The sequence below is a fragment of the Diorhabda sublineata genome, chromosome 1 (assembly GCF_026230105.1).
Source record: "Diorhabda sublineata isolate icDioSubl1.1 chromosome 1, icDioSubl1.1, whole genome shotgun sequence".
Classification (NCBI taxonomy): domain Eukaryota; kingdom Metazoa; phylum Arthropoda; class Insecta; order Coleoptera; family Chrysomelidae; genus Diorhabda; species Diorhabda sublineata.
This window is the reverse complement of record NC_079474.1, coordinates 3445568-3461829: the sequence shown is the minus strand read 5'-3', so window position 1 is coordinate 3461829 and position 16262 is coordinate 3445568. Positions and strand designations below refer to the sequence as shown.

General features: G+C 37.3%; 3 protein-coding genes across 3 annotated transcripts in view; all 3 read right to left on the bottom strand.

Moving 5' to 3' along the window:
• Nucleotides 1-5430: 5430 nt before the first annotated feature.
• Nucleotides 5431-6757, bottom strand: LOC130450703 (uncharacterized). Its single transcript, XM_056789264.1, has 2 exons — nt 6731-6757; nt 5431-5823 (listed from the first exon to the last, which is right to left on the bottom strand). The coding sequence occupies exons 1-2, from the start codon at nt 6755-6757 to the stop codon at nt 5431-5433; spliced, it is 420 nt and encodes a 139-aa protein (XP_056645242.1).
• A 2951-nt stretch (nt 6758-9708) lies between these two features.
• Nucleotides 9709-12704, bottom strand: LOC130451325 (uncharacterized). The gene is made up of 2 exons (XM_056790281.1): nt 12601-12704; nt 9709-10953 (listed from the first exon to the last, which is right to left on the bottom strand). Exons 1-2 carry the CDS (start codon nt 12661-12663, stop codon nt 10201-10203), a joined length of 816 nt encoding a protein of 271 aa, XP_056646259.1. The 5' UTR covers nt 12664-12704; the 3' UTR covers nt 9709-10200.
• LOC130451318 (uncharacterized) overlaps nt 12697-16262 on the bottom strand; it is a 46391-nt gene continuing 42825 nt past the window's right edge. Inside the window, exon 2 of the mRNA XM_056790269.1 lies at nt 12697-13953. Within this exon, the coding sequence (XP_056646247.1) occupies nt 12817-13641 (825 nt within the window). The 5' untranslated portion in view covers nt 13642-13953 and the 3' untranslated portion in view covers nt 12697-12816. The remainder of the gene's footprint in view (nt 13954-16262) is intronic.

The window sequence follows — 16262 nt, the reverse complement described above, 5'->3', positions numbered from 1 at the left end:
AGATTTTTTATGATCTTGGAAGCTTTTCCTGGTTTAGTATAGCAGCACTTGGTATATTTACACTGTGTTGATGAGCCGAAAGGTGTTTATAGACTGCCCCAGGATCGACTAGCTGCTACAGGTTCGACTATTTGCCCCCAGATGCTATTCTGTTAGACTTCCAGCTTCTTACGGTGCCTCTGGGCAAATTTATTCTCTGTCCAGGTGTAGATTGGCTTTCAGTACCAATTTGGATATTACTGTCCTTAGTTTTCAAAGGTCAGTCATCTCAACAATAGCTAATTCAAATAGTCGATCTGTTTTCAAAAAAGGTTCTCACTGGAAACCTTGCTCGTCCTTCTGGAGATGAGCAAACTCTCTGGGTATCTTCTTAAGGTTTTCATGATCTTGGATGCTTTTCCTGGTTTATGATAACAGCACTCGGTATATTTAAACTGTCGATGCACCAGAAGGTGTCTACTAACTGACCCGGGATCGACTGATTCCTTCCAGGTTAACTGCTTGCCCTTAGATGCTATTCTGTTGGACTTCCAGCCTCTAGGCAAATTTATTCTCTGGCCAGGTGTAGATTGGCTTTCAGTACCAATTTGGATCTTACTGTCCTTAGTTTTCAAATGTCAGTCATCTAAACAATAGCTAATTTCCTAGCCGATTCATTGCAACTATAACCGACCTCAAATAGTTGATCTATTTCCAAAAAAAGGTTCTCACTGGAAACCTTACTCGTCCTTCTGGAGATGAGCAGACTCTCTGGGTATCTTTTCATGACCTTGGATGCTTTTCTTGGCTTATTATAACAGCACTTGGTATATTTACACTGTGTTGGTTTGTCAAAAGGGGTCTATAGACTGCCCCAGGATCTACTAGCTGCTATAGGGTCGACTGCTTGCCCCTAGAGGCTATTGCGATGGACTTCCAGCTCGTTACGGTATCTTTAGACGAATTTACTCTCTGGCCAAGTGTAGTTTGGCCTTCAGTACCAATTTGGATCTCACGGTCCATAGTTTTTGAATCTAAATAATAGATTACTTTGTAGACGATTCAATTTTTGATCTATTTCCAAAAAAAGGTTCTCACTGGAAACCTTACTCGTCCTTCTGGAGATGAGCAGACTCTCTGGGTATCTTTTCATGACCTTGGATGCTTTTCTTGGCTTATTATAACAGCACTTGGTATATTTACACTGTGTTGGTTTGTCAAAAGGGGTTTATAGACTGCCCCAGGATCTACTAGCTGCTATAGGGTCGACTGCTTGCCCCTAGAGGCTATTGCGATGGACTTCCAGCTCGTTACGGTATCTTTAGACGAATTTACTCTCTGGCCAAGTGTAGTTTGGCCTTCAGTACCAATTTGGATCTCACTGTCCATAGTTTTTGAATCTAAATAATAGATTACTTTGTAGACGATTCAATTTTTGATCTATTTCCAAAAAAAGGTTCTCACTGGAAACCTTACTCGTCCTTCTGGAGATGAGCAGACTCTCTGGGTATCTTTTCATGACCTTGGATGCTTTTCTTGGCTTATTATAACAGCACTTGGTATATTTACACTGTGTTGGTTTGTCAAAAGGGGTTTATAGACTGCCCCAGGATCTACTAGCTGCTATAGGGTCGACTGCTTGCCCCTAGAGGCTATTGCGATGGACTTCCAGCTCGTTACGGTATCTTTAGACGAATTTACTCTCTGGCCAAGTGTAGTTTGGCCTTCAGTACCAATTTGGATCTCACTGTCCATAGTTTTTGAATCTAAATAATAGATTACTTTGTAGACGATTCAATTTTTGATCTATTTCCAAAAAAAGGTTCTCACTGGAAACCTTACTCGTCCTTCTGGAGATGAGCAGACTCTCTGGGTATCTTTTCATGACCTTGGATGCTTTTCTTGGCTTATTATAACAGCACTTGGTATATTTACACTGTGTTGGTTTGTCAAAAGGGGTTTATAGACTGCCCCAGGATCTACTAGCTGCTATAGGGTCGACTGCTTGCCCCTAGAGGCTATTGCGATGGACTTCCAGCTCGTTACGGTATCTTTAGACGAATTTACTCTCTGACCAAGTGTAGTTTGGCCTTCAGTACCAATTTGGATCTCACTGTCCATAGTTTTTGAATCTAAATAATAGATTACTTTGTAGACGATTCAATTTTTGATCTATTTCCAAAAAAAGGTTCTCACTGGAAACCTTACTCGTCCTTCTGGAGATGAGCAGACTCTCTGGGTATCTTTTCATGACCTTGGATGCTTTTCTTGGCTTATTATAACAGCACTTGGTATATTTACACTGTGTTGGTTTGTCAAAAGGGGTTTATAGACTGCCCCAGGATCTACTAGCTGCTATAGGGTCGACTGCTTGCCCCTAGAGGCTATTGCGATGGACTTCCAGCTCGTTACGGTATCTTTAGACGAATTTACTCTCTGGCCAAGTGTAGTTTGGCCTTCAGTACCAATTTGGATCTCACTGTCCATAGTTTTTGAATCTAAATAATAGATTACTTTGTAGACGATTCAATTTTTGATCTATTTCCAAAAAAAGGTTCTCACTGGAAACCTTACTCGTCCTTCTGGAGATGAGCAGACTCTCTGGGTATCTTTTCATGACCTTGGATGCTTTTCTTGGCTTATTATAACAGCACTTGGTATATTTACACTGTGTTGGTTTGTCAAAAGGGGTTTATAGACTGCCCCAGGATCTACTAGCTGCTATAGGGTCGACTGCTTGCCCCTAGAGGCTATTGCGATGGACTTCCAGCTCGTTACGGTATCTTTAGACGAATTTACTCTCTGGCCAAGTGTAGTTTGGCCTTCAGTACCAATTTGGATCTCACTGTCCATAGTTTTTGAATCTAAATAATAGATTACTTTGTAGACGATTCAATTTTTGATCTATTTCCAAAAAAAGGTTCTCACTGGAAACCTTACTCGTCCTTCTGGAGATGAGCAGACTCTCTGGGTATCTTTTCATGACCTTGGATGCTTTTCTTGGCTTATTATAACAGCACTTGGTATATTTACACTGTGTTGGTTTGTCAAAAGGGGTTTATAGACTGCCCCAGGATCTACTAGCTGCTATAGGGTCGACTGCTTGCCCCTAGAGGCTATTGCGATGGACTTCCAGCTCGTTACGGTATCTTTAGACGAATTTACTCTCTGACCAAGTGTAGTTTGGCCTTCAGTACCAATTTGGATCTCACTGTCCATAGTTTTTGAATCTAAATAATAGATTACTTTGTAGACGATTCAATTTTTGATCTATTTCCAAAAAAAGGTTCTCACTGGAAACCTTACTCGTCCTTCTGGAGATGAGCAGACTCTCTGGGTATCTTTTCATGACCTTGGATGCTTTTCTTGGCTTATTATAACAGCACTTGGTATATTTACACTGTGTTGGTTTGTCAAAAGGGGTTTATAGACTGCCCCAGGATCTACTAGCTGCTATAGGGTCGACTGCTTGCCCCTAGAGGCTATTGCGATGGACTTCCAGCTCGTTACGGTATCTTTAGACGAATTTACTCTCTGACCAAGTGTAGTTTGGCCTTCAGTACCAATTTGGATCTCACTGTCCATAGTTTTTGAATCTAAATAATAGATTACTTTGTAGACGATTCAATTTTTGATCTATTTCCAAAAAAAGGTTTTCACTGGAAACCTTACTCGTCCTTCTGGAGATGAGCAGACTCTCTGGGTATCTTTTCATGACCTTGGATGCTTTTCTTGGCTTATTATAACAGCACTTGGTATATTTACACTGTGTTGGTTTGTCAAAAGGGGTTTATAGACTGCCCCAGGATCTACTAGCTGCTATAGGGTCGACTGCTTGCCCCTAGAGGCTATTGCGATGGACTTCCAGCTCGTTACGGTATCTTTAGACGAATTTACTCTCTGACCAAGTGTAGTTTGGCCTTCAGTACCAATTTGGATCTCACTGTCCATAGTTTTTGAATCTAAATAATAGATTACTTTGTAGACGATTCAATTTTTGATCTATTTCCAAAAAAAGGTTTTCACTGGAAACCTTACTCGTCCTTCTGGAGATGAGCAGACTCTCTGGGTATCTTTTCATGACCTTGGATGCTTTTCTTGGCTTATTATAACAGCACTTGGTATATTTACACTGTGTTGGTTTGTCAAAAGGGGTTTATAGACTGCCCCAGGATCTACTAGCTGCTATAGGGTCGACTGCTTGCCCCTAGAGGCTATTGCGATGGACTTCCAGCTCGTTACGGTATCTTTAGACGAATTTACTCTCTGGCCAAGTGTAGTTTGGCCTTCAGTACCAATTTGGATCTCACTGTCCATAGTTTTTGAATCTAAATAATAGATTACTTTGTAGACGATTCAATTTTTGATCTATTTCCAAAAAAAGGTTTTCACTGGAAACCTTACTCGTCCTTCTGGAGATGAGCAGACTCTCTGGGTATCTTTTCATGACCTTGGATGCTTTTCTTGGCTTATTATAACAGCACTTGGTATATTTACACTGTGTTGGTTTGTCAAAAGGGGTTTATAGACTGCCCCAGGATCTACTAGCTGCTATAGGGTCGACTGCTTGCCCCTAGAGGCTATTGCGATGGACTTCCAGCTCGTTACGGTATCTTTAGACGAATTTACTCTCTGGCCAAGTGTAGTTTGGCCTTCAGTACCAATTTGGATCTCACTGTCCATAGTTTTTGAATCTAAATAATAGATTACTTTGTAGACGATTCAATTTTTGATCTATTTCCAAAAAAAGGTTCTCACTGGAAACCTTGCTCGTCTTTCTGGGGATGAACAGACTCTATCGGTATCTTCTTAAGATTTTTATAGTCGTGGATGCTTTTCCTGGTTTGGTATAGTATATTTGCTGTTTCTTTATATACCAAGAGATGTCGACTGCTGGCTGGAAGATCGACTGCTTGCCACAAGTTCGACTGTTTCCTCCAGCATCGATTAATTGTCCCAGGCTGATATTCCGCTCTACTTGCAGCTTTTTACAGTAACTCTGATCGAGTGTAGTTTAGACTAATATTTCAATTTCTTATAAAGAGGTCAATCAGGCTCACCAACTCTCATAAGTCTTCTCAAGGACCGCGTTTTTGCAGGAGGACCACGCAACCTTCCCGATTTCCGAACTGCAATTGAGGAAAGCTTCGCCGGACCTGAGAAGCGTTGCCGTAAATGTATTTATCAAGATGGGCACCAAACAAAACTTTATGTGATCTAGGTGGAGTTTTGATCGTTCTTCAACTTTCCTTTGTCTTTGAACGTCATTTATTGGTCGAAATTGACTTATTATAACTATTAAATCACGTTGCCAAATCGTTTTATACCGGCTGCTTTTGAAATATGACATTGTAGAAGATTTATAGGATGTGTTGGTAAAATAAATGATAAAAACGAAGAAACAATTAGTTAACTGAGTTTATTGTATATTAATATTCATTTATTGTTAATTCAAGAACAAGTCAAAGTAGAATCACATGTTCCCGTGGCATTATTGAAAGGTCTTCCCGTTGGACAACTGAAATTATTCAATATGTAGTACCCATTATAGTAAACGCACCAATAATAATTATAACAACCGCTACCGCTAAATTTTCCAGCTTCCGTACATTCAAACGTGGTGGAATTCGTAGTTGTAGTTGAATTTGTAGTAGTCGTAGTATTACTACAAGTCGATGAAGAGTCACATATTCCGGTCGTACTGTTGAAAGGTCTTCCAGTTGGACAAGTGAAGTTGTTTTCGATGTATGCGCCGTTGTATAGAACGCACCAAGTGTAACTGTAACAATCGCCGTCGACGGCGAATTTCCCCGCCGATGTACACACGGAATCAACGCCGTAGTTCTATAACCAAGAAAATAATCAATCAATATAATTCCTCAGTTAGGTTGTAAAACCTAAACCTAGTTATTTATATGATCCACTATATAAGTTGATGAAGAAAAATGAAAAATTTTGATTAAATGTGGTGATTGTGACGGGAAATATATTGGGCAAACTAAAAGATCCTTCACTGTCCGGTTTAAAGAGCACACAGCTCGTGTTATAAATATTAATAATGTAAAATTGTTAAAGAATAAATGTGAAGATTCCCGTCAAGAAGGTTTTAGTTTACCTTCGGTCTCTGAAGACGTTAACTTGGTTACCGTAACGCGCGTCATACAGGGTAATTGTGAGTGTTGGTGTAGCTGTGACTTATTCGTGGGGTAGGTTCCTATTAAATCCATGCCTAATGCTACGCAAGTGCAAAACATTGATGTAATATTTTGAAATTTCGTTTTTTAGGAGTCAAAATGAACGAATGACCAGATGATTCTATAAGAAACTTATTTAGTCTTGGATATTTTGTTTGATGTCTTCCTGGTTGAGTATTCAGTTAGCTTCTCATAATTTAATTTAGAGTTAAAGCCGTCAATACTCATCAATATTCCCACAAGAAGCCAAAAGTGTATAGCCGACAGGCTAACTCTTAACTTAACTTAAGACTTACTGGAATCTCTCATAGAACTCGCGGGAGAGGAAAGAGGCTACGCGCGAAACAGAGACGCGAATGAGGATGAGGATCTGTCGAAATGACAGGGGGTTGATGGAATGTCCTTCTTCGCACAAATACGTGGATTTATCCGGGGGTGGATGCTTAGAGGGACGGTCTCACGTCTCTTTTTACTTCTATTTTCTGCCTTTTTACTTTCCGTGCCACTTTAAACAACTATTTTATTTTTTCCTCCTTTTCAAGCTTCTCTTTAATTACTTCATTCATCATCCTATCCATACCCATTTTCTGTGCTTTATTCATTAATGGTTTGACCTCTGCTGATACTATTTTGCTTGCCAGTTTACTGTTGATTCTTTGTGTAAAACCTAATGTGATTTAACAGGTCCTTAATGCCTTTAGATCCTTTAGATTGTGGCAAGAATTGTTGCGCTGTTACAAGATGGTCGGAGGCAACGTGAAACTGCAAGAATTGTGTACCAGACTGGGCGACAGGATCTGGGCGAAAAAGAGTTACCACTCAATGAGATGACCGTTTTTTGGTGTCCACAAGTTTGCTGAATAGAACGACTACTGCGGTTTCACTGCGACATCAATTGGAAGAAGTGGGAATTGTCAACGTTAGTGAATGGACCGTCAGAAGAAGATTTTATTCTCCTGGTCTGTCATACGGAACAAAATGGCTACAGGTCCCCTGCTGCAACGCCAGCATCACACTGCAAGATCGACATTTGCCAGAGATCAAGTTCGTTGGAATGTTGATGACTGGAGCTGGGTATTGTTCTCAGATGCCTCACCGAGTCAGATGGACGTCGACGAGTGTGAAGAAGACCTGGGAAAAGATATGCTGAAGTTTGCATTGACGAGAGTCTTCCTTTTGGCAGTAGCAGTTATGGTTTGGGCGGGGATCACTGCACAAACTCGTACAGAGTTGGTCTTCATAAAAAATGGCTCCCTAACCTCTCACAGGTACATTACGGAGATGCTAGAAGACCATGTTATGCCTTTTATGGTAACTATGGGGGAAAATGGCATTAATTCCTTATCTATGATTGTTTTTACGCCAATTAAGATAAGATGTAACTTTCCAGTCTTTGGGTATTTTGTTTTATAACCATCCCTTTCCTGTTTGTCCTAAACATTTAATCATTTCCGCTTCTCTAGGAGCTAAGAAGATAGAAAGTCAACAAAGAAGATCTACAACATTTTAGAATAGGTGAAGATACAACACATGAAATAAAAACAGAAAGAGAATGTAGAGGAAACATCATAGATAAAATTGCTGAGTATAAATGGGATAATAGCATAAAGTGTGGACGTTTTATGAATTGGTTGATGTTGTTGCTATTCTTTTATCAATAGATTATGGTTTAATCGTGAATAAACAGTTTGAAACGATGATCTATTTCGGGATATTTCGATGTAGCACCAAAAAATTATAAATAAATGATATTAACAACAACGTCGTATTCAAAAACATAGTTTTATATGTTTATTTGCTTAATTCTTTTAAATGAATACGAAATAGATAAAATTTACAAAAAAAAAATCAACAAGGAATGTTTTACGAATCCTGTAAACCTGCAATTGATAAATTAAAAAAAATGTTCATGTTGGAATATCAATTTAGAAAGCTATATCTTGTTTAACAACTTGAAATATTGAAAATTAGTATTAATGATGTTTTAATCGTGTCTAAGTCATTAAAAATACATTTTACGTGCATTTAAATCATTATATAGTCTAGTTAATTAATTCTAGCCATCGCTACTTCGTCAATTAGTAGAATTTTAGAAATTATTTGGAATAAAGTTGTATAATATATTATAAAAGAGCTTTTATTAAAAACCACACTCGATTCCACACCATCTATGAAAAGTGTGGTTCTTACAGATGTCAGGCATAAGTCAGGTAACAAATTAGGAAAAAGATTGCAGTCCCAAAATGAATTTATTAGTAGAAATCACAAATGAGATTCGAATAAAGGTTACTGCCTATCTTCATCAATTTCAAATTTTATTTCGATTGCAATTCGAAGATCGGGAAGTGTTGAAGAGTGTTGGATCGTTGTCCATTTGTAAATCTTCGAGCATTTCCAGATAACTTTGGCCCTTCACGTGACCTTCAAAAAAGTACGGATCCACGAGACCTGCTCACTCACACACACACCCCAGGCAGGTTTAATTATCCTTTAATGAAAATGTGAGGATTCTGGTCCTTCCAGTACAGGCAGTTATGCCGATTGATCCTTTCAGCTGAAAGGTTGCTTCACTCGACCACAAAATGGAATGCTGGAACTGCGAATCATCCTGAATGCATCCGAGGTACCATTCCAATCAACGATCCAAATAATTCTCGCTCAATCAACGCCAGCGTTTCCATATTTTCGTTAGTTGTTATAGATAAAAGTCGTCCAGAACGCGACGCGTCGGCAACAGAGCCCTTTTTAATAAATTTTAGTGCGTAGTGAACGATTTGGTAGCGGCGTTTGTACGTATCATTCTAAAAACGCGTCTACTCGAAGAACACGTATTATCATAACACAAACACAAATGTCTGAAGTATGAACGTGCTACGTCGTTGCCAGACTTATGAGCCTTGTCGGACTTATACCAATTTTTCGAGAGGTTTGTCTGAATTCTGCTTCTGTATTACGAATTAGTTAGCTTTCTTTTCCTTCTTATTAAAAGGATACGATAAACATTGTGAAGAATTGGAATGTACGCGCCTCTTCGTAATAAAATAAAACGGACGTAAAAATCAAAAAAACCCTCACTACTAGACGGATCCTTTACTCAAACCCGGGAGGAAACTTCAAGACCTTCATGTAACTTGGTGTACCAATTCACCAGCCATTCAGGAACCAACCGTTTGTTCGTCGGGCGTTTCCATCTTTTTCTCTCTTATTATTTCTTTCTTTTGTATTTAGTTCTATTGCGGTTCTCTTCACTGTACCATCCACCACAACCCCAGTCCTGCAGAGGAATATTTCCTATATCGGGGCCAAACTTAATAAAACCCTTCCCTCGCATGAATAATGTCCCCATTCAAACAAAAAGAACTTAACCTCTTTAAAAATCGGATTATTTGTGTTTCCGCACATGATATGGTCACGTCGCACTATCACGTGGTCAGTTTATGATACTTCCTTAGAATCATTTCCGGCATTTATTGTTTATTTCTGTATGAGAAGCTGTTTTTCTATTTTGCTCACATCTATAACAAAAACTACTGAATTACCATTATATAATTTTTTGTTTAATATTCACTGCTTAAGACCAATAATTAACAAAATTAAAAATACGAGTATACAAGGGATAATCAGAAAAAAGGTTACAAGGCGATGTATTTGAAAACTACGTATTATGTCGTTTCTTCCAATTGGAAATAGATGGCTCTACATTTTGTTTGCGGCCAGTAGATTTGGTTGCACGGGAAACGAAATCTCTCGAAGTGTGAAACACTAAGTAATTCCAGAGCACTACACCTGGGAGCGCTTAAAATAGAAGACGAAGATTTTGTGGCAATCGAAGCTATTCCAGACTTTTTAAAAGAAGTGGCATCGATGGATCAGCTGTAAACACCGACAAGAAAGGCGTACACAATAGATTTTTTGGGTTGCAGAGGCCCCAAATCTATATATACATACAACGAAACTAAACACTTTTCTTTATTCGACTTGTAACGTTTTCTTCGATCACCTAGCGTATATTAATCAGTGTCGTCGTTTATGAATCGCATGTAAGTGATGAATCGCACGACCCTGTAGCTTCGTTAAAAGGTCTACCAGCGGGGCATTCGAAATAATTGATGACATAATTTCCATTAGAGTAAACGCAATAATAATACGATAAGCAATCAGATGAATTCATCGAATATTTCCCTACAGGTGGACAACTTATTGTACTTGTTGTTGTTGTTGTTGTTGTTGTAACAGTTGTTGTTATTGTTTCAGTCGTTGTTGTGGCATCCGTTATTGTGCTACTTGCATCTGTTGTCGATGTGTTTGCATCTGTTGACGATGTATTTGCATCTGTTGTTGTTGTTGTTGTATTTGCATCTGTTGACGATGTATTTGCATCTGTTGTTGTTGTATTTGCATCTGTTGTTGTTGTATTTGCATCTGTTGACGATGTATTTGCATCTGTTGTTGTTGTTGTTGTTGTATTTGCATCTGTTGACGATGTATTTGCATCTGTTGTTGTTGTTTTTGCATCTGTTGACGATGTATTTGCATCTGTTGTAATATTTGCATCTGTTGTTGATGTATTTGTATCTGTTGTTGTAGTTTTTATTGTTGTACTCGAATCTGCTGATGCTGTAGTACTTGCAACTGTTGTACTTTCGTCTGTTGTTGCTGTTGTAGTAGCATCACTTGTTGTGTTCGCTTCTAATGTTGTCGATGTTGATTGAGTGCTTGTTGTTGTAGAAGTGGTTTCTGTATTAGAGGAATTGCTTAATTGTTCGATCAATGAGTTTATCTGAAACAAATAGATTTTATTGGGATCCTTGCTAACTGATATAGCGTCTAGCAATGAATTGTTTGTTTCGCTATCAAAATGTCGCGTTTTATATTTGATTTTCTCTTTTATAGCGGTTTGTAAGGGGCTAGTATTGAAATAATTTTGATACAGACTTAATTTCATCGTTTCGCAATGTTTAAATTGCGATTTGTTTTATTTGTCTTTCCTCAAGTTCACAAGCAATACTTGGAATTAATAAAAACGTCAAAATAGTAAATTAATATCTCGGTGCTTCTACCACAGCAGGCTGAAGGTTTCTCCAAATTCCTTTCATAATCGTCAGCTTCGCTTAATTCCAAGCTGCCTTGCAATGGAATATGGACAAAAGCTGTTTGTATACCAGTCGGAAGAAACCTCTCTTGTGGCCCCAAACATCTCCAAAAAACTGGTTAAGTATATTTAACAGTGCTGCGCGTAGCTCGAGCTGTTTCCGCTCAGCAAAATTTTAAATTTGTATTCTCCAGTGGCATTTTCATTCAAAATAAGAATCAATCGATATTTGGCTGCTTTAAAACCACTTGTCTGCCCTTCTTGTTTGGAAATAAAAGTTCAGGAGTTTTCTTTCGCAGATAATTATGTAACTGGATAGGAAATAGATTGTAAGTGCGTTCGCCGTTTCGCCAATTACACGAATTTTATGCAAATTCAATCGACTTGTTGATTTTTCAAACCAGCCATTGCTTGTAACGAAATAAGCAGAAAAGCTTTCAGCTTCTTGATGTTTAAGGTTGGCATATAAACAAATCTTGATTCATTGGAACATCTCCAAGCATTTGCTCCTTTTTTTATGAAGTAACAGGTCTCTCCCGAGTAATTTTTCTCGCACCAATAGGCGTCCTTTATTCACAAAGTCAGTTAACGCGAATTTTGAAAACCGTGTTATAACGAGTTAATATTGTACATTGTTGAAGCCTTGGACATGATTCAAAACATCCTGCGAGTGTGGTTTCAAGTAAACGAAGATTGTTTCAACCTTAACCTGAAGATGGCAGTACTGAAACGAAAAAACAGTCGAGATAATGGATTGCAAAGATTGAAGCTGCTCCGAAGGCAAAGACGCTTTCTTGGGATAGTTATGGAAGTGTGTATATATGTACTATCCTCAAAAAAATAGGAGAATTTAAAGGAACTGATTGTTTTACAGCTTCAGTATTCACTAGATCTAACCCCCGGCGACTTTTTCCTGTTTTCTAACTTTAAAACTTCGCTGGCACATACGTAAACGCCTATTTTGGGAAAAAAAGACGGCAGAATCATTTGTTTTTTATACCTGTTCACGTTCCGATAGTAAATTACTCCAAAAATATTGGCGCCATCGGACGGTAACGCTAAGAACTTACCGAACTGTCCAATACCAAGATACCTCAACTTATTTTCATCATAATCTAATAATTTTTATTTTAGATCAGTGGTGAAACGTTCTTTAACTATTAAATATTGTTTTTTGCGGATTTTAACCTAACCTAACCTAACCTAGAATATTAATTGACATTGACGCGAACTGACGTCAATACACATCAATCAACATCAAATGGCAATCGACTTTATAAACTTCCTTTAATAAATTATTGGCTCTAGTAGTGGATAATTATATTGAGTACTTACCCCAAATATTATAACGAGACCTGCTAGAAGTGCAGCAGCACCGACCCACGAAACGCTGGCCATTTTGAATTAGATCAGGTTTCAGAATAACGAACGTTTAAATTAAAAACTTTATTATAATTATATGTAGGATAATAACATTCGACAATGCAAATATTTACATTTTAATTATTTTACTACAATTGTTAATATTAATTCATATCTACGCGATTAAACTTAATTCTTCTTTGGGTTAGACTCTTTATTATAACCGGTATGTAAAGTACTTCTTTTCGTTTTATTTTCATTTTGAACCACAACCAAACATTCCTCTTCAACTATAAATACAGTAGAATTTTCATCTTCAGTATATTTTATAGAGGAATTGTTGTTTTGCTTTTTTATATTTACTAGAATTTGAACCTTCAACACGAAAGAACGATTTTCGTCAACAGGACCTGCCAGAACGCTGTCAGGAAAAAACCATTTACCTAAAGAGATTTTAGTACTATTAGAAGTACCTATAAGAGCTCTGCTTTTATCCCTTATTTCCTTACAAGTACCAAGACCGTCTAAAGTACAATTGAAGTTGCGAGCTAGTAAGGATTTTTTAATTTTGTTTCCTATCGGTTTTTCGGGTAATTCCGTATTGTTTCCATCTTTGGCAGGCTCTAAAACGTCTACAACATCATTTTGATCACCGCCTCCGATTATTTCGTCGGGTATACTTCGAGTTAATTCCCCGTTTCCATACATGGCACCGATACTCTTCGTTGTATTATCTTCTTTATCGAATGGCTCCGCAGTTATATCTTCGACATTTCTGTCATCAAAAATACTATCTTCGTCTATAATTCCCAATAGATTATCTTCTTCGATGTCACTACAATTCTTCAAAACGTGCTGTACCAAAGGATTTATACTGATTTCGATTTGTTTCCGTTTCAATTTGGGCCAAACAACGTAATGTTGAGATAGCACGGGTCCTGCACCACAAAACAAAGTTTTATGTTCTCTGATAACGTAATTATCATTTTCTTTAACAGTAGTAAAGTTCAACATTTTCTTCGGCTTCTTATTTTGATCTAGAACTTCGAAGCAAGACACGTTCTGATTTTCTTCTGGACTACCGACTAGATTTCCCGGTGAATCTATCAATACCGAATATGCTTTTGATATTGTCTTTTCTTTAGTACGTTTATTTTCGGTAATTATGTGAGATTCCGCCCAACATATGGCGGTTACGTCAGGATCGCTGTTATGGAGATTGATAAGAGGTTGATTGATGGAATCGAGCTCGTTGTTTTTAAGTACGGCATCTTGGATATCGTCCAAAACTGACGCTACTTCTCGAAATGGGGTTGATATGGAACCCTGGAAGAAATTAATCATATCAATCAACAAATTCCCCAAAATATTCATTGTTTATAAGAACGAGTGTGATATGTTGTAGATCCACACAATTATGGATTCTGAACACGACATTGTCATCATCTAAACCATCAAGTTATCCGATAGACATCTTTGTTACCAACAAACAAGGATTCTACCTAAAAATCGACACCACAAGTGCGCTAGTGCGCTGAATATGAGTTAGCGTGCTGTTTTTAGAGTTACCAAGAGACTGGAAGACGTGAAAGACGTGGTTACAGAAGGAAAAGGTGCAAATATGACTGAGTGGTGTTCAAATCCACCAAGAGCTCCGAGAAACACGGGGAGCGCTTGTGAGTAACTGGACATTCAGAAGAAGACTTAAGGCAGGTAACCTTGAGCCACAGAATCCAGTTACTGGCCTCACTAGGACTTGCCAGAGAACGCTTTGAACTGACGGACAATGGGATCCGTTCTCTTGGTAGCGTGCCTGCATGGTAGCGATAGAAGAGAACGAGTCTACAGAAGATTTGGAGGAAGATTCGCGCAGTATTATATAATGTTGTTTACGAGACTTTTCGAGACCTACAACTTCATCTGTGTGCGTATTTTCTTCTATGGATATTGATGTTTGGAATTTGCAGGAGAAAAACCGTTTATTTGGCTAAGTAACTTCCATGGCAGTGAATCAAAGACTATAATAAATAATTTGCGGTTTGGACCACGCGGATACATCGAGGGTTGTTTATAAAGTCAACAGGGAATCAAAAAAATTGGTGGCGCCGTTTATTTCGCGTCCTAATTGATGTGGTGTGGTTTGTAAATGCTTATAACATGGGGTTAATAAACCATAAACGATGTGGAAGACGTTTTCCTGATGAGACTAACGTTAGTTCTAATAATAAAAGAGGTGGACATGGATATTCCATTCAATCGTTCAATTGAGGCTTCATTTTAGTTGTGGAATCAGTAAAATGTTTAGGAAAAAAATAGAATTAAATACATTATTAATATTTTTAACTAAATTAATACTTTTGTTATATTCCAATCATAAAATGTTAATAAACGAATAAAATGTAATTAAGCAGAGATTTTGTAATAATTATAAAAAGTAATAAAAACCATATTATAATCTAAATTATTCAGTACCATGATTATAAATATACATATTGTTATTAATTCCCATTTTATAAGAATCTCGTAATCTTTCTGTAATTTGTTTACCATTTTTATAACAAATGTTGTTTGTTGACGGGTCAGATTTCAAAGAAAGTCACAAGGAAAGGAAAATCAGTCGAAGTCTATTTCGAAACAAAAGAAAAATTGTATAGAAAAGTTGGAAAAGCGTCGGACTTTTTACCGTATAGAAAGCTTCAGTTTTGATGAAGAGAAAAGTTGGATGTAGATGTTTTGAAGATTGGAAAACTTTTTTGGAAAGGAAATTTCAAACCGGAAATATTTAATATATCAAAATTTTAAATACTTGACGTCAAACACGTACAGATCAGTTTGATAATTCAATTATCGAATACTACAACACAAATATATGTTTTCAACTCTTTTTTTCCATCAGAAGGTCGATTAAATAAATCAAATTAGCATTTTATCGATTATTCTGAATCATCAGAAGTATACTTCTGTTTAATAGACATTCTAAAAGCATTTGACAGCGTTCCAAGATGTGTATTTTTGAAAATGTCATGTGAACCTGTACTTTTAGGCCTATTTCCTATAGAAATTATAACTAGATGTTCGGGGATTCCCCGAATTACCCTTTTGTTTATATCTGGGACTCACATTAACTCACTGGTGTGCTTTTGAGCAGAGATATTTACATACTTTGCTGGGATGTTTGTAATGCCATTTCAGGTGATATAAGTGGGTTTTTATTTTAATATTTGCTTAAATAAAAATGTCCTTTAAAAGAAAACACAAAACATTGTCTTTAAAACGAAAAAGTGAAATTATTGAAAGACTTAACAAGGCAGAAAGTGGAAAAGTGCCGCTGAGTATGAGGTTGGAAAATCTACAAACCAAAATCGACACGTAGGATTAATTTTAAAATAATTTTAGTGCTTTTCTTTGTACAACTGGTTCCTAAAAATGTACATACGATCTAAAAATGAATTTTATTCTTTCGAGCAGTCTAAACACATCAACAATTTGACACATTTTGCAAATTTAAATCAATTTTATGTCAGATTGACAAGCATAATCATCTTTGGCTACTAAATCAACATTTCATGATAAAATATACATATATTATTCAGTAATTACCGTTTTTTGCGTTTCATAATAAAGACTTTGATAAA

Bases quoted from the DNA above. Each gene is read 5' to 3' on its own strand.
- LOC130450703 (XM_056789264.1), bottom strand. From the start codon at position 6,757: ATGGGTATGGATAGGATGATGAATGAA. The intron at 5,824-6,730 runs GTAATTAAAGAG...TCTTGGTTATAG, and splicing joins TGGATAGGATGATGAATGAA to AACTACGGCGTTGATTCCGT.
- LOC130451325 (XM_056790281.1), bottom strand. From the start codon at position 12,663: ATGGCCAGCGTTTCGTGGGTCGGTGCTGCTGCACTTCTAGCAGGTCTC. The intron at 10,954-12,600 runs GTAAGTACTCAA...TATTTGTTTCAG, and splicing joins GTCTCGTTATAATATTTGGG to ATAAACTCATTGATCGAACA.